This window comes from Typopeltis vanoorti, chromosome 26 (assembly GCF_054136105.1).
Source record: "Typopeltis vanoorti isolate ZY-2024b chromosome 26, IOZ_Tvanoo_1.0, whole genome shotgun sequence".
NCBI lineage: Eukaryota > Metazoa > Arthropoda > Arachnida > Uropygi > Thelyphonidae > Typopeltis > Typopeltis vanoorti.
The window spans coordinates 28,231,300-28,259,003 of NC_143574.1; the positions used below are offsets into that span (position 1 = coordinate 28,231,300).

A 27,704-nucleotide genomic window follows, 5' to 3' on the forward strand; every position below is an offset into this window, starting at 1 on the left:
TGAGAGTAAAGAACTGGAGGAGCAAGGCACAGAATCATGAAGAATGGAAGGCTATCCTGAGACAGGCCCAGGTCCTAAATGGACTGTAATGCCAAGGAGTAGTAGTAGTAGTAGAGCTAGTCTCGACACTTTTTGATACCACCTCGTACATGCATTCTTCATCTGCAAATGCATGTGTAAAAAAAAAAAATAAATAAAATAGCTAAATCTGAAATTGAAAATTTTTAAATGCTCAGTAAAAGGAAGCAATTTGGTGTTAAAAATTAAGTTGTTACCTTAATTTGATTCTTAGAGCAGCATAAGCTCCATCTGTTTATGATGTGCTTGAATGAAATCTCCCCCTCTCTCTCTGAACATTGCATTAAAATTTTAATTCAAGGAAAATTCTCTTTCAAATTTTTGGCTGTATGTATGAACAGATTATATTGAATTATCATACAATGCTTTAATTCCATTCCCCACTACCTGTTTATGTGAAAAAAAGGTTTTCTCAGCTATTATGCATCTAAATATATATATATATATCATATAGAAATCATGTAAGAATTAATCTTTCAGAAATAAAATTAAAATTCTGATTTTTGTATATTTTTCGATTTGGGAATTAAACTATTTCATAATTGATGTATTTGTTAGTTGTAAATTTTGTGTATTGTTTTGAGGTGCAAATTGTACAAATGGCCTGGGTGTCTACAACTTCCAATAGTGATTCCTTGGGGGTCTGCAGAAGTCAAAAGGTTAAGAATTACTGTTCTAGAGCAAACACTTTTACCTGAGAATGAAACTAGTGATTGCTCCAGGGTAACATATTTGGAGGGAGACGCTGCATATGTATGTGAAGAACCAACTTGGGGTTCTGACCCGCTGTCTGGTGCTTATCTTCATATGTGTATCCCCATTATTGTATATTCATCTGAATACTGAACAAAGGATATTCTGGCAAAATATGAGTTAGCCATCCAAATCATATTCTATATTTGCCCTTCAACTAGAAACTTCATTGTACAATGTGATGCAAAGTCATGCTGCTAGATGGAGCATTGCTTTAAACAAGGCTCCTGTTTTCATCAGAGAACCAGGGTAAACAGTGAAAATTCAGCTACTGGAACAAACTTTCAAATATATCAATTATACACATTGTTTCTCAGACCTTTTGTTTCTTATTTATTCAAGTATGCTCATTGCTGAGAAGATAAAATACACTGAATATGTGACATTCTTTTGTCTGTGCATCATTATATATTAGGTTATCAGAATATTGATGTAAAGAGAAGAAAAGAAATTTGAATAATTCATTTGCTTTGCAAGTAATTAGTGTATCTTAATTTATAGGAATCATCAAGAAAACACGTTTGTTTCATTTGACAAATCCTATTGATAGTCAGCTATCAAATCTTTTTTTTTTTTTTTTAGTGTTTTTAATGAGTTTTTTTATTATAATATTTCAGACAGAGGAAATGATAACTGGATGTTATATGTCAAGTTAAACGATGAAAAGGTAAGCATTATGTTGTTGTCCTAAAGTCTTGATCTCTTTTTTATTTATTTTTAACAATATGTGCATAATGTGATATGACCAAATGAGTGTTAAAAAGACTATTAGAACATCAGCATATTTATTTCCAAGATTACAATTAGGTCAGCTTTATAATAAAATAAATAAAGCTGAAATTTATTTTATGTGCATACATAACCATAAGGGATGAGAAGGGTTACCATATCTGTCTCAAGAATCTGCTCTTTTCAGTTGCCTTATATTCAGATGATGGCAGAATAATATCCATCTTTGGGTAATGTTATTCTGCCATCTGAAATGAACCAGGTGGAAGCATTGAAAGGCAGGAGGTGCATTTAATTAGCCTTAACAAAAGGCCAGAAGATTAAAATACTATTTGATTTTTTGGATACTCCCATCCACTACAGATTGCAGTGATGGCTGAGTATGAAGCTGGAATTTTTGTTTTGAGTCACTTTTTTAACGATTGCTTTGGCACTTGTTGGAGGAGCAAAGCTCAGATTAATTATTATTATCAACATTTGACCTCCATGGAGTCAGACTTATGGGGAGGTACTCACTATTGCATACAATGCTCATCCAACCGCATTAAGATGTGGTTGGATGATTGTGGATGTGGACATAACAATGTGTCCACATCCACAACACACTCAGACAATGCATTTCACTCACCAACCACCCTCCATGCAAAGAACCTGCTTTTCACTCCTTTGCTCACACCCTCCTTAATAGTAGCTTGGAGTAGAATGGGATTGAAGTCCTTCATTTCAAGAGAATTATTTCAGTTATTGGTTAGAGCAGATATTAGAATCAAGAAAGCAGAAACATTAATCAGATCATAGAAAGGAGAGAAATTATGGATTTTTTTTTAATATTACATCTGTAGCTCATATTGCTTTCAGACAATTTAGTGCCAAAGAACATGAGATAGAGTAGCTGGGTGAAGGAAATTCCTAGCAAGTAAACTTAGTTGCTATTTGAGTTTGTTAAAAAGAGATCCAAGATATTCTGAGGATTATCTGCTATTCTAGTAGGCTGATGGATAGTTTGCCAAGAAATACCTCAGCATTTTGGTATTCCACTGTGAACAATGGAATTGGAGAAGGGAAAGCAATTTCAATTGTGAAGACAGAAATCTTCAAGGAAGATTATTTCACTATTTGGATTGCAGGAAATCAAGCTTCAGAGATAAATAACTAAAGATATCAGAGTAGTTAACAGAATTTATAGAGTGATAAAAGATGCAAATGTGACTATAACAAAGTATAGCAAGAAATTCTGGATTTGGCATTCTCTGACATGAGATTTCAGATATAAAGAACGCACGAGTACCACCCTTTGATATCAGGAATTGTGTAGAGTGTTTAGGTGGATGGCATAACATTACTGAGGCTACCAGTTGCGAGGTTCTGTGAGAAATAACAGGTCTAGTTTAGTTGTCTCTAAGTGATAGTTCGTATCATTCATTTCTGACATGAATGATACAAAGTGAGGCCACAAATGTTCAAGTGGATCCCAAAATTTTTTGCTGTTCACTTGTGAGAGATGTTGATGTTTATGCTTATGTTTTTCTACCTTGCAGTCAACTTCATCACATGACTCCCTAGTCGAATCAATATCAGTGTTTGCCACTGACACTCCAAAATTTCGTTATTGCTTTTAAACTGTTTAATTTTTTTTCTTCAACAGCGTTTGTATAGTTGAGTCTACAGTTTACTTATAAAAGCTGCTCAACTTTAATTTCTTTAACACTGTCTTACATATTGTTCTTTTCATTGTGATATCAATTTTTATCATATTTAAAAATAAGTGATGGTCACTTTTAATTTCAAATCTTCTGTACACTCTTGTATCCTGAACCAGCATGAATTTATCACTATCAACTGTGACACACTCAATGAGACGTTTCTTTTTTCTTGTGTCTTCTCCATGTGGACTACAAACTTCATTTTCTAATAACCTTTGACCCTTAAGTCACCCCTTAGCTTCTTTGAAACCTGATTAATGCTCTGATTGGATAGTTAATCCTGTCTGTAAAACATATTATGACTGCTATTTGGGTGTATGTTCTTTGGACCAGTTTGCTTGTTTCGTGGGATAAAAAAAAAATAGATTTTCTGGGAGTAAAAACCATACTACTTCCATATGAGACCAGGTATCTCATCTTCAGTTGGAAGCCTTAAAGGTTCTTCACAATCCTAGATGAGATTCACGCTCTGGTCTTTCTAATCAGAGGGCATTGCTGAAATCAGCTGATCTAGATTATATAGTAACACTATATGAATCCTAAATCTGCCTTTTTCCCTTATGATATATTCCAAGCTGTGGGTGTTCTGATAACTAATAAATCAAAGCTTGATGTTGCTAACTAGTTGGAGGACCTACAAGCAGTGGAGAGGGCAACTGTGAATTTCTCCCTAATATTTGAGAAAACTGGCATGAAAGTAATGAGACATTAATTTGATGGGAGACTTATTTTCCTTAATATAAGCTTACTTCCATGCAATAGGATATATCAGATGAAGATGAATATGAAAGAATGCAGAAACAACATAGAATAGATGTTAGTTCCAGAGCACCAACTTCTGATCACAATCTGGGGTAGAGGGGGGGGGGAATTAGGGGGCACTGTTGGTGTCTAAGCTATTCAAGAGTGTTCTCCATATCTTCTGCTAGTCATTCTGGTAAAAGACCAGTAAAGAGATATGCAGTGTATTGTTCTTGGCACAGTAAGAGGTAATTTGCCTACATCATTTATTCAGGAGTTCGCGGAAAAGAATGATGCTGTGAGTACAACTTTGTCTTTTAGGGATATTATGATGGTACCATTAGAAAGGAAATATGTCAGAGCAGAATTTATATGTGTAGCTTTACTGTAGACTGTGAATAAAGCTGGACTTTGTATCAAGCTGCCTACAATATGCAGGATTTTTTTTTCCTGGACTGTCTTTAGCTCTCAGCACACTTATTGCAGAATGAAAACCTGAATAGTGCACAGAGAAAAATCCCAGCACACTGTTCTGAAAGAATGCATCCAAGAAAATTTGGGATAGATTGTATTTTTTCAGAAATGAAGGCCTTTGTCAAGAGTTATTTCACTGTGATAATGTCTGATCTGACTATGGGAAAGAGTAGAAAATGCAAAGGCCATTCCACTACTATTGTAATTGTAATGCCATGAAAATGAAGGTGGGCCAAGAGATGGGTATCCTGCAGAAAAAAGGAAGCTTGGCCAATGTTGAGGAAAGCTGATATCTATGATTTGCTTGGAAGAAGAACCAGTTAAGAAAAAATCAGGTGTTGAGATTATGGCAATGATTATTGGATATTCTGAGAGAAAAAGGGAAATGAACAATTTGCATTAGGTCATTCTTCTTCTTCGGCACTAAAGCCCCATGTAGGGCCTTGGCCTCCCATTTTGGGTCTCATGACTCATTACGAGGTGGGGTCATTACCCCATGCTCAACCATGTGTAATTGTGAAGCGTTGTGTTCTTAAGGCAGGTTTGCCTGCTTTGTGGGAGGAAAAACCCCAGATAAACTGGAGAGAAAAACCCTGCAGTCCACGCCCAAGACCAGCTAACTTGGCTATGTCTGAGAAAGATCATTAGCTCCTCACGTCAGCGACGAGAATCGAACGCAGGACACTCCTTTCCCAGGCATATGATTGCAGAGCGCGTATCCACTCGGCTAACCGCACAGACATTTGGTCATTACTGATAGCAAATATACTTCATATCTCTTCCAGCATGGTGATTGGAATTTGAAAAGGGCAGTTCATTAGGTTTGTGAACAACTGTTTGAGTCATTGGACTGCAGAAAAACAAACACAAACTTCAAGGATGAACATTCAGACAGGTCAGAATGAATTATCAGAATTTGAAGATTGATAAAAATGTAAAATAGATGTAACAGAATGGAGCCGATAAATTTTGAGCCACTGAAGTGAAAAAGGGGGAATTTTAGGTTTATCATGCACTGTAAGATTCTCTTCCACTCATGGTGGGTTGAGTTCCTCAAAGACGAATTATTGCCATTTCTTTCTGTCTGCTGTCTTTTTATGTATTTCTATTATGGAGTTTAAGTGGGTACTTTCTTTAATGTTGTCAATTCATTTCTTTCTTGGTCTTTCCTTGCTGGGCTGTCCTTCAATTCTACCATTTAATATGTTTGGTAGTCTTTCTGGGTTCATTCTTGAAACATGTCTGGTAGTCTTTCTGGGTTCATTCTTGAAACATGTCTGGTAGTCTTTCTGGGTTCATTCTTGAAACATATCCAAACAGCTTAGTAGGCCCTTTTTTAGTGTTGTGATTATTGTTTCTTTAAAGTTAACTTCTTCTCTGACTGTTTCATTTGTCTTTCTTTCTTTCTGTCCAGTTTGCTCTATTGATTTTTCTTAGGCATTTCATTTCAAAAGCATTGAGTTTATCCATTTCTTTTTTCTTAAGATCCAGTATTCTGAGTACTGTGGGAATTATCATCATTATGCTATGCGTATCAAGGATTTAGTTTGGTAATCTTTATGTTTTCATTCTTTGAACGTGTTCCATCCATTTATGTTTATATTTTTTAATTTTTTCTATTACTGGTGTTATGTCGTTGCTTTCACTATATTATACCTTGTTCTACCTCTAAATAGCCCGCTTTCTAATCTACTGGTGTGCCTTTAAAATATTAATTCAGTACTATTTCTTTTTTGGATATTGGCAAAATTTATTTTATGCTACACCAGCCAATATCCTATAACAGAAGAGACTCTTGTTCAGGGAAACAATTCTAAATTTAAAAAGGGATACACACAATAATTAATCTTACACTAGCGCTATGCAGATTCAGTTAGCAGTCATGACCTGAATCTCACTTAAGCAATAATATCTAATTCCTTCCCGCCAAAAGGTTCTATTTCATAAGTGGTGATTTGAATTCGTGATCAGGCATAAACTCAGGTATAAGGTACAAAACATGTTTATTGGAAAAGTATAAAACATTTACAGTTAAGAAAATTCAAATACTCAATAGAACAAAACTCACTCTAAGTTAAAGTTCATACTAAATCACAACAATGAATTTGAGTAAGCTAAATCCTTCAGTTACGAAAAGGATAAGATTAAGTGTAAGCATAACCCTACTAGGATATATTTCCTTTCACAAGTTATTTACAGAACACACATTGAACACTTTCATTAATACTCTATCAATAACCATCTTAATTCTAACTTTCATTAGTCAAGCCTAGCCATTCTCAATCAAAATACTGCCTATCAACAATTCTTCTTTGTTCCATGGGGTCTTAACTAATTCAACCAAATTCTCACTTAAAAGTTCTCTATTAGTGTCCTTAGTTTACAGTATACACAAATTTCCTATTCTTCTAAGCGATTTTTAACATAGAATGAAATTCTTTACATTACCGGAACCTTCCAGATTTCATGCCGCCATCTCATGTAGATCTGGATTACCTTACTGTATAGTTATTGGCCGTCTTTGCGCCTGGCGATGCACTACGCTTTTCAATCGTTTCTGGACTGTGGCGTGCTGTCTACCGCTCCGCAGGAAACTTTCTCCGTTCTCCTCGATGGGACTTTATTCGTAGGCTCGATTCTGCATAGGCCGTCGTGACACGATCAGCTTCGCCTGGAAATCCTCAAGTGTTCTCAAGAATAGTCCTCGTCGTCCGACTTCACTGTAGTCGACCCACCGCTCTCTCACAAATTCCCCAACAAAACTCCTAAAACTGGAATCCAGGAACTGAAGAAGAAAAGGCCTTGTAATATGGCGCGCATCGTCTTTTATTCACCCTTTCGGGCGCCCTCTATTCGATGTGTTTTTTACCCACGAACCCCATCGTTCATGCCCCTTGTGTGATCTTACATGCTCCCTAATCTATTAGGTTACCCTATTCCAGGTAGTTGTTCTGACGTCACTTTCCGCATAGGTACAGCCTCCATCGCTACGCTCGACTCGTACAGATTATACCCAATTATTCCGGATTACTACTTATTATCTTTCTGGAAATTTTGTAATGTACTAGACAGCTTAATAGGATTTACAAATAGCTTAACAATTCCCTTACATAATTCTGACACAAAATTCTCTGCTTCTCATTTCAGTTATACAGGAATAAATTTCAATATATGGCACATATGGACTACACATTATCACATAACATAAAGAAATTTCTTATAATTATTAGCTGATGTGCAGGTATCTCCTTAATTAGTACTTTTTATCATGTTAAATCTTGAATAAAGATTTACTTGTAAAGTTCTCCATTCAGGATCTAACACTGGTTCTTGGTTTAATTCTTTCATAATTTCTTCGTTTCTTTTGTGATCAAATAGGGTATACTTTGCAGTTTTTCTCATAAACTTCATTTCTGCTGTTGTTAATCTTTGTTTGTCTTTTTGTTTTATTGTCCAGATTTCACTTCGATACATTAAGACTGGAAGGGCTAATGTATTGTATACTTTTAGTCTGGTTTGTTTTTGAACTAGGTTTGGTTTAAATATAGGGTTAATTACACCTGTTATTTTTAAATATTTTGCAATTTTTATGTTTATATCTTTTTCATTTTCATATGTGCTCATACATCCTACGTAGTTAAATGAATTCACCTGCTCTAAGATCTTGTTATCTAATATTATTTTAGTTCTTGCTGGATCTTGTCCTGTTATCATTATTTTTATATATCTTTGAATTCTTTGCTTAATCTTTTATTGTTCCATATTTTTTGTAGTCTGCCCATCGTTATCCATCCATTATTGATTCTGTGTTTTATGGTTTCGAAATAGTTTAGATCTTCAGTGATCGTTGATCCTAGGTAATTGAATTGTTTTACTTGTTCTATATTGCTTCCCTTTTTCTTCCTATTACCTTTTACTAAACTTGGTTTTCATATCATATTTGTTAATTGTTTGATGCAGCTTAGTCAGGATATTTTCTAATTTTTCTTTGCTGTCTGTAGTGATAACTGTGTCATCAGCATACTTTAAATGTTATATTTCGTCCATTTACAGTTATGCCTTCATACATCTGTAGTTCTTCGTCTACTACTTTTTAGGTACAGGTTGAATGACAATGGGCAGCCTTGTATAACTCCTTTTTTAATTGCTATTTGATCTGTTTCTATGTTTTTGTATTTCACTATTGCTTGTGTTCTTTCTGAATAGTAATTCTTGATACAATTTAATAGGTATTTGTCAAGCCCTCTATTTTCTAGAATTTTAATGAGTTTGCTTCTGTTTATGGAGTCAAAAGCTTGTTTGAAGTCAATAAAACAGAGTTTTTTTATTTTTGTCTCTCATAAGATCTGCTAATATGAAAATTGCATCTATTGTGCTTCTCCTTTTTCAAATCGCTTTTGCCTCTTTCATTTGTTCTTCAGAGGAATATTTAACTCTCTTTTGAAGGATCCTGATAAATATTTTATAGCAGTGACTTAGAATGGTGATAGGTCTATAGTTAGTGCAGGATCTGACATCTCCTTTTTTGTGGATGGGTATGATCTTTCCTATTCTCCATTCTGTTGGTAAATTTCCTTCCTTTAGTATTTTGTTGAACAGTTTCCTTAGGTAATTTATTATGCTTACAACCCTCTTTTTTTCCAGAAGTTCTTTTTGAATGTTATCTATGTTTTCTTCAGCTGCAAATGTTTCTTTTATTGTTTCACTGCTACTTGTTGTGGTTTCATCCTTTGGCAATATTGAAACTGGGTTGGTGAGTATGTTCTAGCTATCTCTTTAACTATTTCATAAATGGTCTTGGAGTCATGTTTTTTGATTTCATTCCTGCTTTTCCTTCTAAATATGTGATTTTTGCTAATCTGCATTTTTTGTCTATTTCTTTTTTAAAATTTTTGTATAATATTCTGTCTTCATTATCTTCTTTTGAGAGGTTAGTTTTCGATATTCTTTTTCTCTCCCATATGTCCAAATCTCTGGTGTAAATCAATCTTTATTTACTCTTGTTTTGTTGCTGTTTCTTTAATAATTTATTTACCTTGTTTCCAAGATTCCAAAACTATATCCAAAGCAAGATTAATTTTTTTTTCCAATGCGCTCTGATAGATAGATCTGTTCAAGCTATCTTTGAGTTTTGATATGTCTATCTTCATTTAAGAAATTATGGACTTTACAACCGTGTTATAAATATCTCATTAATTTCCCGATGTTTCGATCTTCATATTAAGATCATCATCTGGAGTATATACAAGAACAAGCTGAGTATGTTACACACAGTAAGCTAGAGAAACAATGATTTGATCACCAGTTATTCTACTGGCATGACCTCTAGTGAAAAAAATAAATAAACAAAAAATTATAAATTATTTAATTATTTAGAGACTACATCAAGCTAAATTCTGTGTAATATATCATGAGAAAAAAACATTCTTTCTTATAGATAGTCTTCTTGCAGTAACAATGATGTCCTATTTTTAACATTACAATTGTTATTTTAGATTTAGGATTCCACATAGCCTTTAAAGGAATGCGGAGAACCGACCAGGACTTCTGACCTAATGTCCAATCCTCACCTTCTCGTGGTGCACCCTGTCGGGTATCTACTTGGATACTGAACGAACGAGGATGGGCTGGCAATTTGGGATTTAGCCGACCAAATTGTATTCTTATTGGTTGAACCAAAATAAAAAATGATGGTACAACGTGACAAAATTTCATGCCGGCTGGGACGTCGCCAAGTTAAACAAGGCCCCCGTTGTTTTCGCCAGGGAACCAGGGCGAACAGCGAAAAGTCAGCTACTGGAACAAATCTGAAAACAAACCCCAACTCAACATCACCAGAGTTAAAGATCGGTACTATCAACGTAAGAAGCCTGAATGGCAAAGAAATGGAGCAAGCTGAGGAATTAGATAAGTATCACATCGACATAATAGGAGTGACTGAAACAAAAAAGACCAAAACTGGTGAGATCTTTCTGAGCAATAAATACAAAATGTTATATTCAGGCAATGATAATCAAGGAAAAGAAGGAGTAGCCATAGTATTCAACACAAAATACGAGGCTAATCTTCTTGAATGGCAGTCAGTCTCAAGTAGAGTAATGTGGGCAAATATGAGAATGGGGAACTGGACAATGAGACTTATTTGTGCCTATGGTCCCACAGAAGGTTCTACTAAGGTAGAAGTGGAGGAATTTTTTGAGGCTTTAGAAAAAGCAACTGACACAATGAAAAAGGAAAAGTTGGTCCTTGTTGGGGATCTAAATAGCAGAGTAGGAAATGATTGTGAGACATACAAAAATATTTTGGGAAAATTTGGAGAAAAGAGCAAAGCTAATAATAATGGCAAATATCTGTTGGATTTCTGCTCAGGACATGGACTGGTTATTACTAACAGCATGTTCCAACATAAAAATGTGCACAAATTCACATGGAGAGAAGAGGCTAGGAATAAGAAAAGTCTCATTGACTATGTTATTGTTGATAGTGATGTTTTCTCCCTGGTGCAGGACACTAGAGTGTACAGAGGATTTGAAATTGGAAGTGATCACTATTTAGTCTTGAGCAGGATAAAATTGAATTTCATATTGAAAAGAATAACATGTAAGAAAGTTTTAAAGCGAATAAAAGTTGAGCAGCACTCAGATGTGAACTGTAGGCTAAAATACACAAAGATTATTGAAGAAAAAATGAAAGAGTTTGAGAACAGGAATCAAACCTTGGAGATTCAGTGGCAAACTCTGAAGAAAACATTGATTGATTCTGCCAGAGAGGCATGTGGTGAGGTTATCTGTAAGGATAAAAAAATCAGAACTCCCTGGTGGACACAGGAAGTTAAAGAGGCAGTGAAGGAAAAGAAGAAAGCATACCAGAAGTTCCTGTCAAATAAGTCAGCTTGTGCTCTTAGAGAATACAGAGACAAATGCAAAAATGCTAAACACTGTGTAAAACTAGGTAAACAAAAGTCATGGGAAGACTTTGGCAAGAATATAGAAAATAAATATCAAGAAGGTGGCAAAATATTCTGGAGGTTGTTGAAGAAGCTTAAGAATGGAGGAAAGAGTGCTGTAAAAGGAATTAGAGATGATAAAGGTGACATGAAAACAGGAGAAAAAGATATCCTTGAAGTATGGAGTAATTACTTTGAAAAACATCTAAATGAAACAAGCAGTGATGACAGCACGGTGGTAAAAAACACTGACCAGGCATGCAGCCAGGAATACGTATCCATACTAGAAGTAGAAAAAGCCATCAAAGGCTTGAAATGTGGAAAGGCAGCAGGAGTAGATGATATTCATCCAGAAATGCTGAAGTATGGTGGTATAAGAGTCTTACAGTGGCTGCACTGCATAGTTCAGAAAGCCTGGACAGAGGGACGAATTCCTGATGATTGGAGTAGAGCTCTCATAGTACCCATATATAAAAAGGGAAATAAAACTGCATGTGAGAATTACAGAGGTATTTCCCTACTGAGCAAGATCTATGCAAGTATACTTGAGAAACGGTTGAGAAGAATTGTGGAAGAAAAGCTTGGTGAAGAACAAGCTGGATTCAGGCCAAATAGAGGCTGTCAGGATCAGATCTTCACTTTACGACAAATAGTCGAGAAAGCATGGGAATATAACAAAGATCTATATTTTAGTTTTGTCGATCTGGAAAAGGCATATGACAAGGTGCCAAGAGAGAAGCTATTCAATACGCTGCAGTTATATGGTGTCAATGGGGCATTATATCAAGCAATACTTAGTCTTTATTTGAGTTGTAAGTCAGCAGTTAGAATTGAAGGAAGTACAGGAAGATGGTTTAATGTTAAATCTGGTGTGAAACAAGGATGGACATTATCCCCTCTGTTATTCATTATCTATATGGATCATATTATGAAGGAAAGTGGTATTAAACAGGATATCAAAATTGGAGATGTTAATGTCAGCTCTTTGCTTTATGCAGATGATGTTATACTTCTAATAAATCTGCTACAAGTCTGCAAGATTCTCTGACTAAATTGAATAGCTGTTGTAATAGACATGGTATGAAGGTCAGCAATAAAAAGACAAAGACAATGAAAATAGGCAGAATCATTGAAAATGTCAACTGTGTTGTGAATGGAGAACCTGTGGAACAAGTAAAGCATTTCAACTATTTAGGCACGATTTTTAGTGAAGATGGTAAATTAAATATAGAAATAGGCAACAGAATCAGCAAAGCTGGTATGGTGGGAAGTCAACTGAATAAATTCATATGGAATAAGAGAGAAATTAGTCAAAACACTAAATTAGCTGTATACAAGACAGTGTTCAAACCAGTTTTAACTTATGGATCTGAGAGCTGGGTCAGAAGTAAAACACTTGACCAAAGACTAGAGACCACAGATATGAGAGTCCTGAGAAAAATTATAGGCGTGAACAGATGGCATCAATGGCAATATCATATTAAAAACGAGGATATTAGGAAAGAACTTGACATTGTCAGCATCCAGGAATGCGTTAGCAGAGCTAATCTCAGGTGGTATGGTCACCTAAACAGAATGGGCGAGGAAAGATTAGCAAAACAAGTGTTCTCTGCCAGGTTGGCAGCAAAACGACCCAGAGGAAGACCAAGATATAGGTGGATTGGTATAGTACAAAGTGCTTTAGATGATAGAAATATAAGATCTGATAATGTTGGAGTCTTGACAAGTAACAGACTGATTTGGAGGAAAATTGTAGATAGGAAATTAATAATGATGTAATTTTTTTCATGTAGTACTATCATATCCTGTACACCCCTTGAGGGTACATGGCAGGAATTTGATGATGATGATTTAGGATTCTGGATTACCTACAGTCCTGTTTATAGTTAGCTCTTAGAGAGAGAAAGGTTCTGTGGGTAGAATATGTGCCTCCATATGCTTGGGATTTTTAGCCCATCATTATTGTTCAGATTGGGGTGGTTGATAAGAATCTCTTAAGGCTTCCTTAAATTTGCATTCATGCCATGTTTTGGTCTGATGTAAAACAACTGGTGTTTTTCCAGTCAATCATCTGGTCAGGATGTCTCTTGATGTACCATTATTAGGTTTTATCCCATATACTGTCTAGCTGCCTGCCTGCCATATCCTAGTAAGATATCAAATACATTACACATACAAAGAAGGAAGAGAAAGGAATGGAAACTGAGGCCCTTTTCTAGTTTCAGGGATCCACTAAGAAATGCGATGTTTTACTGGGTCGTCTACAACTTAAGAGGTCTAGTAGGCATTTCTTCTGACCAAGGATAGTATGTTTAGGGCAGCAGTATTTACCAAAGCACCATTGATTAAAACAGGCTACTCTTGGTTGCAAAGGGAAGCTATATCAGTTTTTAAGTTAAGGTTATTCTGAGTAGGTTATAAATTGTTAGATTTTTTGTATTGGATAATAACAAAATTTTACATTATTAATGTTCACAACCACAAAAATCATGCATTATGTCAAATTTATGTTCCTGTTAGGATAACATGATTGTATTAACCTGTATGTCACTGTAGATATCTCTCTCTCAAATATATGATCCATTATAAGATCACTGATCTTTCTTAAATAGTATATCAAACTTAAGAAAATTTTTTTTTGCATGTTTTATATAATAGCACAAGCAAATGATAAAAATTTACATAAAATAACTTCATGACTTACCATTTGTTTACTGAAAGAAATTGAGTTCACAAGTTACTCTAAGTATCCAATTTAATGTACAGACCACATTACTTAAATATCTCATTTGATTTTTATTGAGGTCTTATCTGTCAGCAGTTGAATCCCTGGAGGTACTGTGAGCCAACTCAATGATAGATGTGAATTTTAAGCATATTCACAAGCATACAGTACCTGTTTGCTTCAGAATGGAGGAACTGATTTTAAATTGAGGAAAAATTGCCAATCAGTTTTGATTTTTTAATCATTTGATAACTGCCACTTTACATGAGGAAGATGTGACTGGACCGATTACTGGATGACCTACTTTGGGACACTGAGGTCCCACTGAAGGGTAAGCTTTTGATTAACAAAAGTTACTTTTTGCCCATTTTGTCTTATGCAACAAAGACACAGAGAGACATAAGTGGAATATAAGCAGTGACAATGTTGGAAAATGCAAGCAATTTTAAGGATAGAGTTTGCAAAAACAATGAAAGAATGAAAATGGACATTAGGAATATTTTGGGGCTGGAAAATGTTGAAAAAATGCTTGTGAAAACTCTAGCTTGAAGTGGCTAGTAGATGTAATGAGAATGAATTCCAAAAAAATATCAAAAAGAATATATGAAATCAACATTGAGGGGAATAAGGCCAAGAAGAAGACCATGAAAAACATGAAGATGCCAGATAAGAGAATATTTAGAAAAGAGAAACTTGAGCTGGAACAGTTGTTCACAAAGAAAGAATATTGGAAGATAGAAAGAAATATAGAGTTTTTTGATCTGCTTGACCTGACAGTTACTTTTGGAGCAGTTGTTGATGAGTGAATAATGTTTTTGTTCATATTTTACTTTAGCTTAAGTAATGACTGTTTTTGTAGTCCCGGAGTAGATTGCTTCTTCACCATAAGTTGCTTTATATCTTCTTCTTCTTCCTCTGCGCGTTTTTCCTGCTTCCATTGCAGGGTCCGCGTGTTACGTAGATACGACATTTGTTAGTACAACCCCCAGCCGGCCTGCAGCTGAGGGGGAAATGTATTTTTTGACTGTAGCAGTGTGTGTTCATGGGGCCGTTTTGCCTGTTTACGGGATAAAAAAACCCTGTTGTCCATGCCCAAGACCGGCTAACTTGGCTATGGCTGAGAAAGATCCTTAAGCTCCTCGTGTCATCGATGGGAATCGAACCTAGGACACTCCTTCCCCAGGCATATGGTTGCGAAGTGCATAACCACTAGGCTAACCGTGCGGACACCATAAGTTGCTTTATATGTGAACTATTAATGTAAAGTATGTTTCTCATTAGCATATGTAAGTTCCCTAGGGAAGAACTTGATCCAGTGGAAAAATTTTCCACAATTGAGATATGGATAATCGTTTTGTTTTGACTATAAAGAACACAAGGCATTGTTGTTTTCCCAGTTTTTTGAGTATGCAAAACCATATCAGAAAATTAATGTAAATTTTGCTAAAAGTTTTAAAATAAGAAATTGCCTTTGTGTTCAGAAAAAATAATTCCTGCTATCAAATAGACTCATATTTCCAAGGAATATAGCTTTTTACTGATGGGAGTCCAGTAAAGATAATGTCTGATGAATGAAAGACCCACGTAATGTAATGCAGTACTTTTCTGAAAGAAATGTACTTTACATTGCAGTGGATATTTAGAGCAGTCTTTGGTGGAATCAGCTGTTCTTGATGTAGAACAGAAGTTACTTCATGTGCATGTTTTTGATTTGCATATCCCAGAGTAAAAAATAGATTGAAACAAGAATATGATTTCTTGTCAAAATGAAATTCTTAACAAACTTTTATATTTTTACTGGGGAAGTAACATGACCTCATTCTGACCCATGTTAATGAAATTTTTTCATATATAAAAAAAAAAAAAAATTCCCTAATTTAAAATATGCTTAATAATTCTGATATTTTCATATATTACATATTTCATTCAAAAAAATTGTTTCAGAAGTGGGATACACAGTCTCCTTCAATTAAGGTTGCAGCTATAGATAATGGTCTGTCTTTTCCCTTTAAACATCCAGATTCGTGGCGAGCATGTAAGTATAGTAAATATAATGTGAAATTAAAAGTTGATTTTTTTCATTATATTGGTTACATTTTTATAGGTACTTTGATTAAACCAAAAAAGTTTATTGGGAACACATTGTTGGAGGTGCTCATTCTTAAATGCATACTATTTGGATTCATGCTGTTTATCCAGCTGGCAAGTCAAATGATACTTAAATTCATTATTTCATCTGCAGCAGATTCTTTAAAACTATAAGTTAATACACCAGACATACATATAGTACTTATGTATTTATGCTGGATTTTTTATTTATTTTTTTATTTTTTATTTTTATTTTTTTTTATTTTTAGTAGTGGGAATAGATATTTCATTGAAACAAATCTTTGAACCTTAATCTCCCCCCCCCCCCCACCCATTATATATATATATATATATATATATATATATATATATATCATCATCATCAAATTCCTGCCATGTACCCTCAAGGAGTGTACAGGATATGATAGTACTACATGAAAAAATTACATCATTACTAACTTCCTATCTACAATTTTCCTCCAAATGAGTCTGTTACTTGTCAAGACTCCAACGTTATCAGATCTTATATTTCTATCATCTAAGGCACTTTGTACCATATCAATCCACCTATATCTTGGTCTTCCTCTGGGTCGTTTTCCTGTCAGCCTGGCAGAAAACACTTGTTTTGCTAATCTTTCTTCGCCCATTCTGTTTAAGTAATCATACCACCTGAGATTAGCTCTGCTAACGCATTCCTGGATGCTGACAATGTCAAGTTCTTTCCTGATATCCTCATTTTTAATATGATATTGCCATCTGTTTACGCCTATAATCTTTCTCAGGACTCTCATATCTGCGGTCTCTAGTCTTTGGTCAAGTGTTTTACTTCTGACCCAGCTCTGAGATCCATAAGTTAAAACTGGTTTGAACACTGTCTTGTATACAGCTAATTTAGTGTTCCGACTAATTTCTTTCTTATTCCATATGAATTTATTCAATTGAATTCCCACCATACCAGCTTAGAATTATTCCATAGTTCAGCTATTTCTTCTGTTTCTTTCTCTCCCTACCACTCAGTTCTTAAAGTTATCTTTCCATAATTATTATTTTTTTATTTACTATGTAACATACAAATTCTTTAGGATTTCCTTTGACCTTCTCATTTAATTTCCTGTCATAATTTGACTTTGCATTCTTTACTGTACAGATTACCACGCTTGCCTGTACTCTATACTGCCCATAGTTTTCCTTATATTCTCTCCACATTTTTATAGCTACTTCTTGATGATCGTAGTCATCCATTTAAGCTTCACCTGATTTATTCTCCCCAGGGTATGCAGTATGATACTGCTTTTCTCAAACATCCCTTTTTGCCATTGCCCATTCACAAATAGCACTTAAATATACAGGCAGTTCCTGCTTTAAGAGTTCCCAGGTTTACAGGCCTTTTTTTTTTTTTTTTTCTGTCAACAAAATTGAAAATATGATATTTCAGATCACCTGCACAGCTATACAGTACAGTACTATTAAGCATGCGCTTATTTGTTCAGGCAGATTGCAACGTCTCACTATCATCACATAAAACAGTTAACATGCCTGTTAAAAGAGTTGTTGTGTTTCTCTTCATTTTTACTGTCGTGTCTTATTTCTAATTTATTCCCCTTATTAATACAGCATATAGTATGCCAGAATGAAGTAATAATACAGAGAGTGATGTTAATTAAAAAAAAAAAAAGACGAAAGAAACGCCAAAGAGGACTAATATTGAAAACAAAATATGAGATCATAAGCAAACATGCGACCAGAATAACTGGTTAAAGATTTTTGTGCAAAATATTACCTAACCACTTCAACTGTGCATGCTATTATACACACTTAAACTATTGTTACATTTAATTATTTAAATTTTACTTTAACTATTTATTTAAACTATTGTTTTGTTAACCTTTATTTAACATTACTATAGTTATATTGCATTCTTGAGAACATTACTCCTGTGGGAAGTAAATTCGGCTTTACGAGTTCTCACTTTGTAAAAGTGCACTAAGAACGAATTAACTTATAAAGTTGGGAACTACCTGTATAGTATATTTGGAAGGCAAGCTTGTTAAGGTAAAGGTCGAGATTGTAAACAGGATGCTATATCTCTTCTGGTAGATATATATAGACTGTATTTGTTTGGTTATTGCTGACAGCAAATATGTCAGTATATGTACCAACTAGATCAGCAAAATTGGAGAATGAAGCCAGCCACCACATTAGAATTCATTAAAAATGCAAACATTAAAGTTCTCAAAGAAGATGACTTCAATGGTTGGATATCTGCAGATGTATGCTACAAAGGTTAGTAAATATATTTTCAACCAGAAGAAATTGCATGTGTGTGTTAGGGAAAGAATTCAAAGTTTGGCACTATCTGACATTGGATGTCAGTTCTGATGATTGTGCATGTCACCTTCTGATGATTGTAAATGTGATGGAGAGAATTGTGTAAAGTGTAGTTTTAACAGTTTAGGTGGACAATAGTTACTGACATCACTGCCTCAGATTCCATTAGGAATAACAGTTCTGTTTCAGATGACTGTAAGTGGTGGTGTACATCATGTTGCTGTCAAAGCTATGAATGTTGGTGAAGAAGGTGCAGGAACTTTTATTTGTGCAAATGTTATTAATGTTTGTGATTTTAGTCTTTGTGTTGTTGTTATTACTGTTTTCATTTTGTTGGTTGGATTTTTAAGTCTAGACTATGTAATCACCTCCCCAGAAACAAAGTGATTAATTGATTATTACCACATCCTCTGATTCTGTCACCAGATCTAGCACTCTCTACAGAAATTCCATTTCCTTCTTTCCATGTGTCCCTTCCTCCTTTCAGCCTTTGCTCCCATTATGGTTAAAGTCCCTTATAATGATTACTTGCCCTGTGCTCATTGAACTAACTTACTGATACCCGCCATCTTCTTCCTTGCTCCCTTGACCTATAGTAATAACAGACTACGGGATGTTTCTAAAATATTTGGCAAAACTCTGGGTACTTTCTATCACAAATTCTGATGACTAAAGGCTATAGCAATGTAGGACTGGAAACGCTTTCCTACAGTGATATATAGCATGTGTGAAACTGTACATTGTACAGTGAAATGATTGAGGAGAGTAACTACTCGTGACTATATGTCAGCAGGTGTTCAAAATGGGCTCCATGAAAGCAGTATACATGCTGCCTCTGCACAGCATTGACTGAGTGATTGCTGTGCTTGTTCAAGAATTCCCAGAGTATTCTGCATTGTCATACAACTATCCACAATCCTCTGATGGAGAGTCTGTTTCTTGGGCAGTGGTTATATCATATGGCCTTCAGCTGCCCCTATAAAAAAGAAATCCAGTGGATTCATATTTGACAACAACATGGAAACCTCTGTAGGAAAAAAAGCATTTCTAGCCCTATTTTATAGACTTTTTGTTTTGTCATCAGAATTGGCAGTAGAACAAATGCTCAGAATTTGGTCAAACATTTTAGAAACACCCTCTAATTTTTCTGTTCTCAAGTATTGACATACTGCTGATTATATTTTCTGTGACTGTTCTATTCTCTTGTTACCTCATTTAATATGTTTTTAGAGTAATTATAATCACCTCTCATTATAACAAACTCATAGGTACTATAGGTTATAGTTTACTATAGTGAATTAGCTTTACAATAGCAGTTGTCATCTTCATGCTATTTATCTTCTATGTTGACAGCATTTTACCCACTACTTTTTTTTTAATCACTTTTATACATAACTTTGCTTCCTTACATTGATCTGCATATTGTCTTAAAGATTGTGCACTCTGTATATTTTCTATGCACGTGCTCAAAATTTTCTGTATGCATTTATTTTTTTTATTAGACTATACTTCATATGTTTCACTATATTGTTTTCACTTTTCACTCCTTGCAGACAAGTTCACACTTCCTTGACTGAGTCGATGTTTTGCAGATTTTATGAGTTCTATAAGTGTAAATTGTTTCCAATCCTTTCATCTTTTCTCCGATAATATTTCTATATTTGGGTTGACAAGACACATTGGAATATTATTCAGCTTTGATCCTTTTTAAAACACTCATACATGTTTTTCTTGCCAGTGTCATACTTATTTTTTAATTTTCCACTTAAACCTGAATATTAATCACTTCTTATTTTAAAGCGATTGTATACTTGTTTCAAATCATTGAACTAGTGTTAAGATATCGTTATCACTTTCGTGGTAAATGAATTTCATCATCCATCATTAAATCACCATCATGCTCTTATTTGGATGTCTGAAGTGGCTTGAAGTTTCATGTTAGATAATCAGCCGTTCCATATTATCTAATCCCTTAGCCCAATTATGGTACTAATATACAATAGGTCAGCAGCATTCCATAGGTGCGAATTCATGCATTACAAAAATAGAGTGTACATCTGTTTCTTTGTTGGAATGTGATGATGTTGGTGCTGACTGGCCATATCCTGATCAGAAATCTGGCACTTACCATTATAGTAGACCCACACTATAGTAAATTTAAAGTCCCAGCAATCAAAGGATTGCTGGGACTTTTCAATAATTTGTTATAATAGTAATTACTTAACTCTTTCATTTTCTCCAAAATTTTTCAAGACATTTGTGCAGACTTGGGATTAATTTCCTATTTTGCTGTTTAGTTCTCCAAATGTCAGCCCTTATTTAATGCTTCAAAAACTTCCTTATTCAAAAATAATAATGCTTCAAAAACTTACTTCTTCCCTTCTGATAGTTTCATTTGAAGTATAGGTGCAAATAATTCTCATTGTCCAATTTCCTAGTTGGTAATTGTCCGTCACTCTACTTTTGAAACCACCTCCTATTCAAGAAGTTAGTGAATATGGTTGGTGTTGAGTACCATTGCTATTTCCTCCTTTCTGTAATATCTGTTGACTGAATAAATCATCTTATTAGAGAAGAATTTTACACATTCTGGTTTGTTTTTTGTCTCACTAACACTTCTTATATTGACATTACTTCTCTAATTCCTCTCGATATCACCTTGACATTGATGCTTTGTATCTTCAATTCTGTTGAAGTATTTCCACTTTCTGACTTCTCTGAAATTGATAGGATCCTTGTATAAGTGGACAGAATTGTCCCAGCTGTTAGTCTAGCTTAGATCCTTAAGTGACACAGAATCATACAAATCAGATTAACATAAACTCCATATATGAGTAAAACATACCAAAGATCCATCCAAAGTTACACTTCAGCAATGATTATTTTTAATCTAATTCTTATTTTATTTTGATTTTCATTGTTTTAAAAATATTGTTCTGCATTCCTTAGATCCTTATCATTGGGCATATTTACCATGTGCTAAAGTTCCTTTCTCTGATGAAATACGAAATTATATTCTACCACAACTCTCAGATATGAACTTTGTTCAAGATCTTTGTAATGACCTTCGTGACTTGTTTCAGGTAAATAAAGTTTCAATGTACTGGGTGAGTGATTTTTACTACAGATCAATCATAAATTTTAGGAATTTTTTATGTTTAATATTTTATAATTCAGTAATTTCATTATTAAATAAATTAATGACTATCTTCTTTAATTTTTATTGCAATGCGGATGGACAATCAGGGGTAGTTTTAAATTTCATTCTCAGATATTAAGGCTAGGAGTTTTGTAAGATCTGATCATTACTTTGTGATATCTAAACTTAATGCTGTGTAGGAATAAGAAAATTACGAATAAAAATAATGAAGGATTAGATATTGCATGTATATGTTAAAAATGAAATAAAGGAAAATTTTTCTGTCATGATGAAGAATCGATTTCGTATTTAAAGAATGAAAAATTAGTAAGGGAGAATGCCCAGAAGTCATGATAGAAAATAGATTAGGAAATTGTAGGATAAATTGGCAGGGGACTATTTGCACACTAAGAAAGGAAATAAGAAACAAAGAATTGTTTATTGAGAAAGACCTGCAAGCTCAGAGAAAAGGCATAAAATTAAGAGATTCTGATGAGTTCTTCAAGAGAGTTGAAGAAAATCATCAGACAAAGAAAGATAAGTTAGTTTAAAAGATCAACAAGAGATGACAAAAGAAGTTCATGGACAGTATAACCCAAAAGACTGCAGTTGGTTACATTGGAAAATTATGTGATGAGACAAGAAAAATATGCTCTGAAAGAAGAGAAAAAAACAAGAAAATTAAATAAGGACTGCTACCTGCTTAATTTAATTTTGAAATTATAATTTAAGGCATTCCATTCCCAAGAAATTAAAGCAAGTTTAAGTTTAATTCGGTTAAGTATGTCATAATTGAAAATTAAATTTACTGTTGTTATTGCTTTGGAATTCCTGACAAAGAAACTAAGATTATGTCTATTAATTGGGTTTTCTGTTTTATCTGATGAATAAACCTAACTTTTTAGGATGAAAATTCCTACTACCTCTGTTTTGAAAATTACAAACCAAAAAAAAAAAAAAAAAAAGATAATTACATAAAAGGTGTGCAGATAAATATTCATAAATCTCTCATGTGCAAAGAAAATTCTATATGTATTCTATTTGAATTGAAATCTGTATTACAAAGTAGAGAAACAAACTAGGGAAAATCACACACGTTAACATCATGATGTTAACGAACTCATCCTCAGTTAAAAAAAAAAAACCTGTGTATGAAGGTTCAGAAGCTCCTCACATTCTAAACATGATCTGAATCCAGGTCATTCTAATGAAAGGGCATTTCTGCTGACTGCACTACTGGAATGGTTATACTCTCTACTGTATTGGAAATTTGTGTATATACTGAAAATTGACTTCATTGTGTGATATATACTGTGCTATATTAGCAGCTCACATGAGCCTGAGATCTGGCTACCTGCTGACATTCTGCCCCATAGTGACATATGCATCTCCAGCCTGGAGCCACACATCCAACACCAATATCCTCAGGTTATAGAGAGTGCAAAATAAGTGTTTGCGCATGATCTTAGATGCACCATGGGTTGTAAGAAACGTCCAACTGCACAGAGATACAAACATCCCTTACATCTACTCCTTCCTACAAACTACAGCAGAAAAATTCTTCTCAAAGATCTCTACACACCCCAACGATCTAGTGAAACAGGCAGCAAACTACGACGAAACTGACCTCTTCAAACACAAGAGGCCAAAAGCCATCCTAATTACTAGCAACGACGATTAATCTCCGTGCCCCCCCCCCCCCCCCAGAGAGGGGGGGGCTAGTTTAATTATAAAAATACAAAATTTCTGAGACATAGTTCCAGAATTTGGCATTAATGCACTCCACCCCCACCCACCCCCCCTCCAAAAGCCCAATGTTGTGATGTAACTGAAATTCTTAGAGTTTCACTGATCACTTGTGTGGTCACTGGTACCCTTTGAGAATTTCAAAGAATATGGTGTTGGCACGTTAGGAAATTTGAGAGTCTCCAAAAAAAAATTAACTCTCCTTCCAAACCTCAACTACCTCTTAACACGGTTATGAACCTAGCTTCCTTTACTCTGAAACCTGAAGCAATTAGTGCACTCACACATGGGCATAACTTTGCAATAGCACCAAAGAAACTTCCTGCAGAGGAAGTTTCCAACATCAGATTGGATATAGCCAGTGTTCTCACAAAAGCTAAACCACCAAAAAGTAACATATCAAAAAAAGAATTTGAGGCTCTGCAAGAGATAAAAAGCAACAACAGAATAATAATTACCAAAAGTTACCTCTTGGCCTGTGGAAGTTACAGATTAAAACCTTAAAACTCTAAGACCCTCCCCCCTGAATATATGGACTACCAAAAATCCATAAACAGAATGTGCCATTACATCATCCTATTGTGGGTGGCATTGATTCACCCACATACAAATTAACCAAACATTTAACCAAAGTGCTCACGCAATATACTGCCAACACACCTTCACGCACAAAAAACTCAGGCCACTTTAAAGCCACTATAGAAAACCTCACATGCCAATGCACTGACATAATGGTCAGTTTTGATGTCTCCTCCTTATTCACCAATATCCCACTCAATGATACCTTAGACCTCATCCAAGCCACATTTCCTCCCATTATCTCAACCCTGTTTCAATTCACCATGAACTCAGGCTATTTTGTTTGGCAAGGAATATTCTACAAACAGATAGAGGGGACTGCCATGTCTCCACCCCTGGCCAAATTCTTTATGGAGATCTTTGAAGAAAAACACTTAAACTCTGCCCCACAAAAACCCACTGTCTGGCTATGCTACGTGGATGATGTGTTCTCCATTTGACTGCATGGCCTAAATACATTCCATCATTTCTAAACACACCTAAACAGTCAACATCCCAGGATCCAGTTTACCTTGGAAAAGGAAAACAACAGTCTCCCATTCCTAGATACTCTGATTACATGCCAGCCTGAAGGATCCCTGGCATTCTCTGTTTACAGAAAACCTACACATACAGGTAGATACATTCACCAGCAGTCACACTTCCACTCCCTCCCAACAACATGGGATTATAAAAACCCTGTATAACAGGGCAAAATTAATTTCTTTGGATAACAGAGCCCTAACTACTGAACTTGACAAAATCCTTAACACTTTCTGAGCCAATGGCTACAACCCCCCCAAAAATAATAAAACCATGTGACTGCAACCCCCACCCCTCCTCCTTCAAGGTAGAGATTACTCAAAATCTATCACCATTCCATATATCTGGGGTACATCCGAAAAATTAACAAAAATCCTAATGAAATATCACCTTAAAACCAGTCACAGACCACATAAGAAATTGGCATTTCTTATCTGCTCCACCAAAGACCAGCCGCATCCACAAGACTTACCAGGAGCATACCAGGTCCCTTGCAGTTATAAACTGTCCTTCTACAGAACAAGCAGGACAGCCAATATCAGGATATCCAAACACAAGTACTACATTTGGTTCCACCAATACAGCCACTCAGGACTTGCTGACCATGCTTTGGAAACCCACCAGTGTTGCAGTGTATTTGTTACACCACAACAAATGCAAGTATGAAAGACTATTCATCGAATCTGTCTCAGCTGTAAAAACTTTCCAGACCTCAACAAATTTGGGTGTATGAGACTTCACCAAATCTGAGAAGCATACATTTTAAGAATATCAGCCCAATGGCCAAGACAACCCAATTTAGCCCATGAGGAGACACTAGTAGGCTAAATTGGAGCATAGAGTCCTAGTTTAGGACTCTAGGCCTTTATTCAGTCTCGTTTGCTCGGTGTTAAGTGCCTGCATGCACATATCATTGTTTTTTTGTGATCCCTGATAATGGCAATATAACATTGCCAAAATATAGGAAAGTGTTAATTAAAGTTTTTTTTATAATTAATATTCTAGTATATGTTGTCATTACCTGAAAAATTAAAAGCTATGTATAACCAACATGTAAGCTTATTTACAAGAATGAACACATACCTATAATACCACAACTGTAAATTATTAGTAATTCATTTGCCTTGAATGAAAGTATTCTGTTCTTTCTCTCTCTCCTATATTTGTCAGCATTTTGTCAGTTCACTTATATACTGACGAAATATAGGATTCTCCTTTATTACTATTTTTTAATATATCTTGAAACAAATAAATTCCTACCCTTCTCCCCACCTCCACACAGTTGGTTATAATTGAAGAACCTATCACAACATATGGTTCATCCACTAATATGCAAACAGGAAGTTCAAGAGTTAAGATATCTCATCTTGTGCAAGGTCATAGGTCAGCCTGAGAGTTTTTCTCATCCTTATATGAATGTGTTAAAAAAACTACCAGAAATGGATGGAAGGAAACTCATTTTCAAATTGGGGCGCAACTCGAAATATTATGTGTGACAGTAAATTGGTAACTAGCAATGGGCAACATGATTCATGATGTGTTATGCACAAAAGGTTCAAGTTGTGTGTGTTGTATGACTTGCAGTTTGTAAACATTCCCCTGATAAGTCACAACTTTGTGATGCTTTATGTTGGAACAAATCAATGCAGATAACAGCTACAAAAATTCTTTTTTACTGTCAAAGCTGTTTTCACCAAGGCATGTCCATTGCATTGTTGTATTTTGTTGTCCTTTGTGAAGACTACTGTAACCAGTGGTTTCATTTTCCATTAGGGTGGGAGTCCCACAAGAGCGCATGCACTGCTTTGGATGTCTAAGACTTATAATTTTGATTCTCATCACTGACTAGAACTTAAAGTCCTCTTCTCTGCCAGTTCCCTACTCACTCGATCTTAGTGCTAAATCAAGTTTTCTGAATTGTAACTCCACAACTCAGAAAACTTGATGGTAGACCTCGCATTGTTTCAAACAGTAATTCCAGTTAAATATAAAATAATGCTGAGCAAAAATTATTATAATAGGAAATCCAAAAGATCAAATGTGGAAGACACAGAATACTGTTCCCACCTAGGATAAAATGTTTGTTTTGTTGTGGAAACATGATTCTTTCTTTTATTATTTTGCATCTCTTTATAAATATTGAGATGCTTCTGTAGTCTTATTTAACTCTGATCACACTTTCTACTTTTCTAAGTATACTCTCCACCAGTTTGTCATATGAATTAGGCATTTTGGACCATTCATTCTTCAACAAGACCACCAGTTCAGTTCATCCCAGAATTATTCTGTCATATTATCATATGGCATTGTGGTCACTTGAATAATAGACGAGAACATAATCGAGAAGTGCTTTTTATCCGTTGGTTTTCAGGCACTACAAACATGGTCCATACAAGGATTAACAACTAGATCATTATACCTCCATCACCAAACTTCACAATTGGGATGGTGCATTCAGGAATCAGGTGTTCCTCAGACATTTGCCACTCCACATGAACTTCCAATGTGCTGCGACCCAATGTGTTTGTGTTGCTGATTGCTAAAGCATAATGTTTGTTTATGGACACATTGCCTTTCCTTAGAAACACTTGCTGTTTGCATAACATCCTACTGTTATTGTAAACCTCTTTGAAATCTTGGTTGATCATTTCCACATTGAAATGCTGAAATATCTAGTATCTTTTCAGGTAGCCTGTAGTCCACTGATGTTAGCTTTCTGAGTGATCCTGCATAGATTTTGGCTGAGGTGACACCATCACATTTCTCATTGATGTTGCCTGCAGTATCACCTGTAAGCAACATCATTTTTTTTGCCAATGCCATGAACAAACACTGATATGGCATCCTATAATACCACTTCTTTTGAAGTCTGAGTTCCTCACACATGCCATTGATAGCATATAGCTGTTCATTTGACTTCAGGGATATATCAGTTTCTCTTATATAACAGTATAGAGCTTGTATGATAATAGGAATATACACAGCATTTTTCATTTGAAACAGGGATAACCCAACAATTTATTTCAACAGAGTATTATATTCATAAGAAATTATAAATATAATTCTAGTTTCTTGGGAATTCTCACATTGAGCCTAAGTTAGCTGTCCCTGTGCTGGTGTGTGTGTGCATGCATGCACTGTAGATAATCTCAC

General features: G+C 35.0%; 1 protein-coding gene across 4 annotated transcripts in view; it reads left to right on the forward strand.

Annotated features, from left to right (window-relative positions):
* The window catches only part of LOC150092439 (phosphatidylinositol 4-kinase type 2-beta-like), a 162,346-nt gene that overhangs the window by 100,720 nt on the left and 33,922 nt on the right, over positions 1-27,704 (forward strand). For 3 of the 4 annotated variants that reach the window (XR_016550583.1, XM_090415117.1, XM_090415115.1), the window contains exons 5-7: positions 1,453-1,498; positions 16,094-16,184; positions 21,515-21,648. Coding sequence is in view for 3 of the 4 variants with exons in the window: in XM_090415117.1 (XP_090271243.1) it covers positions 1,453-1,498; positions 16,094-16,184; positions 21,515-21,648 (271 nt within the window). In the remaining variant the exon portion in view is untranslated. The remainder of the gene's footprint in view (positions 1-1,452; positions 1,499-16,093; positions 16,185-21,514; positions 21,649-27,704) is intronic. The other variant, XM_090415116.1, reaches the window with a different exon arrangement.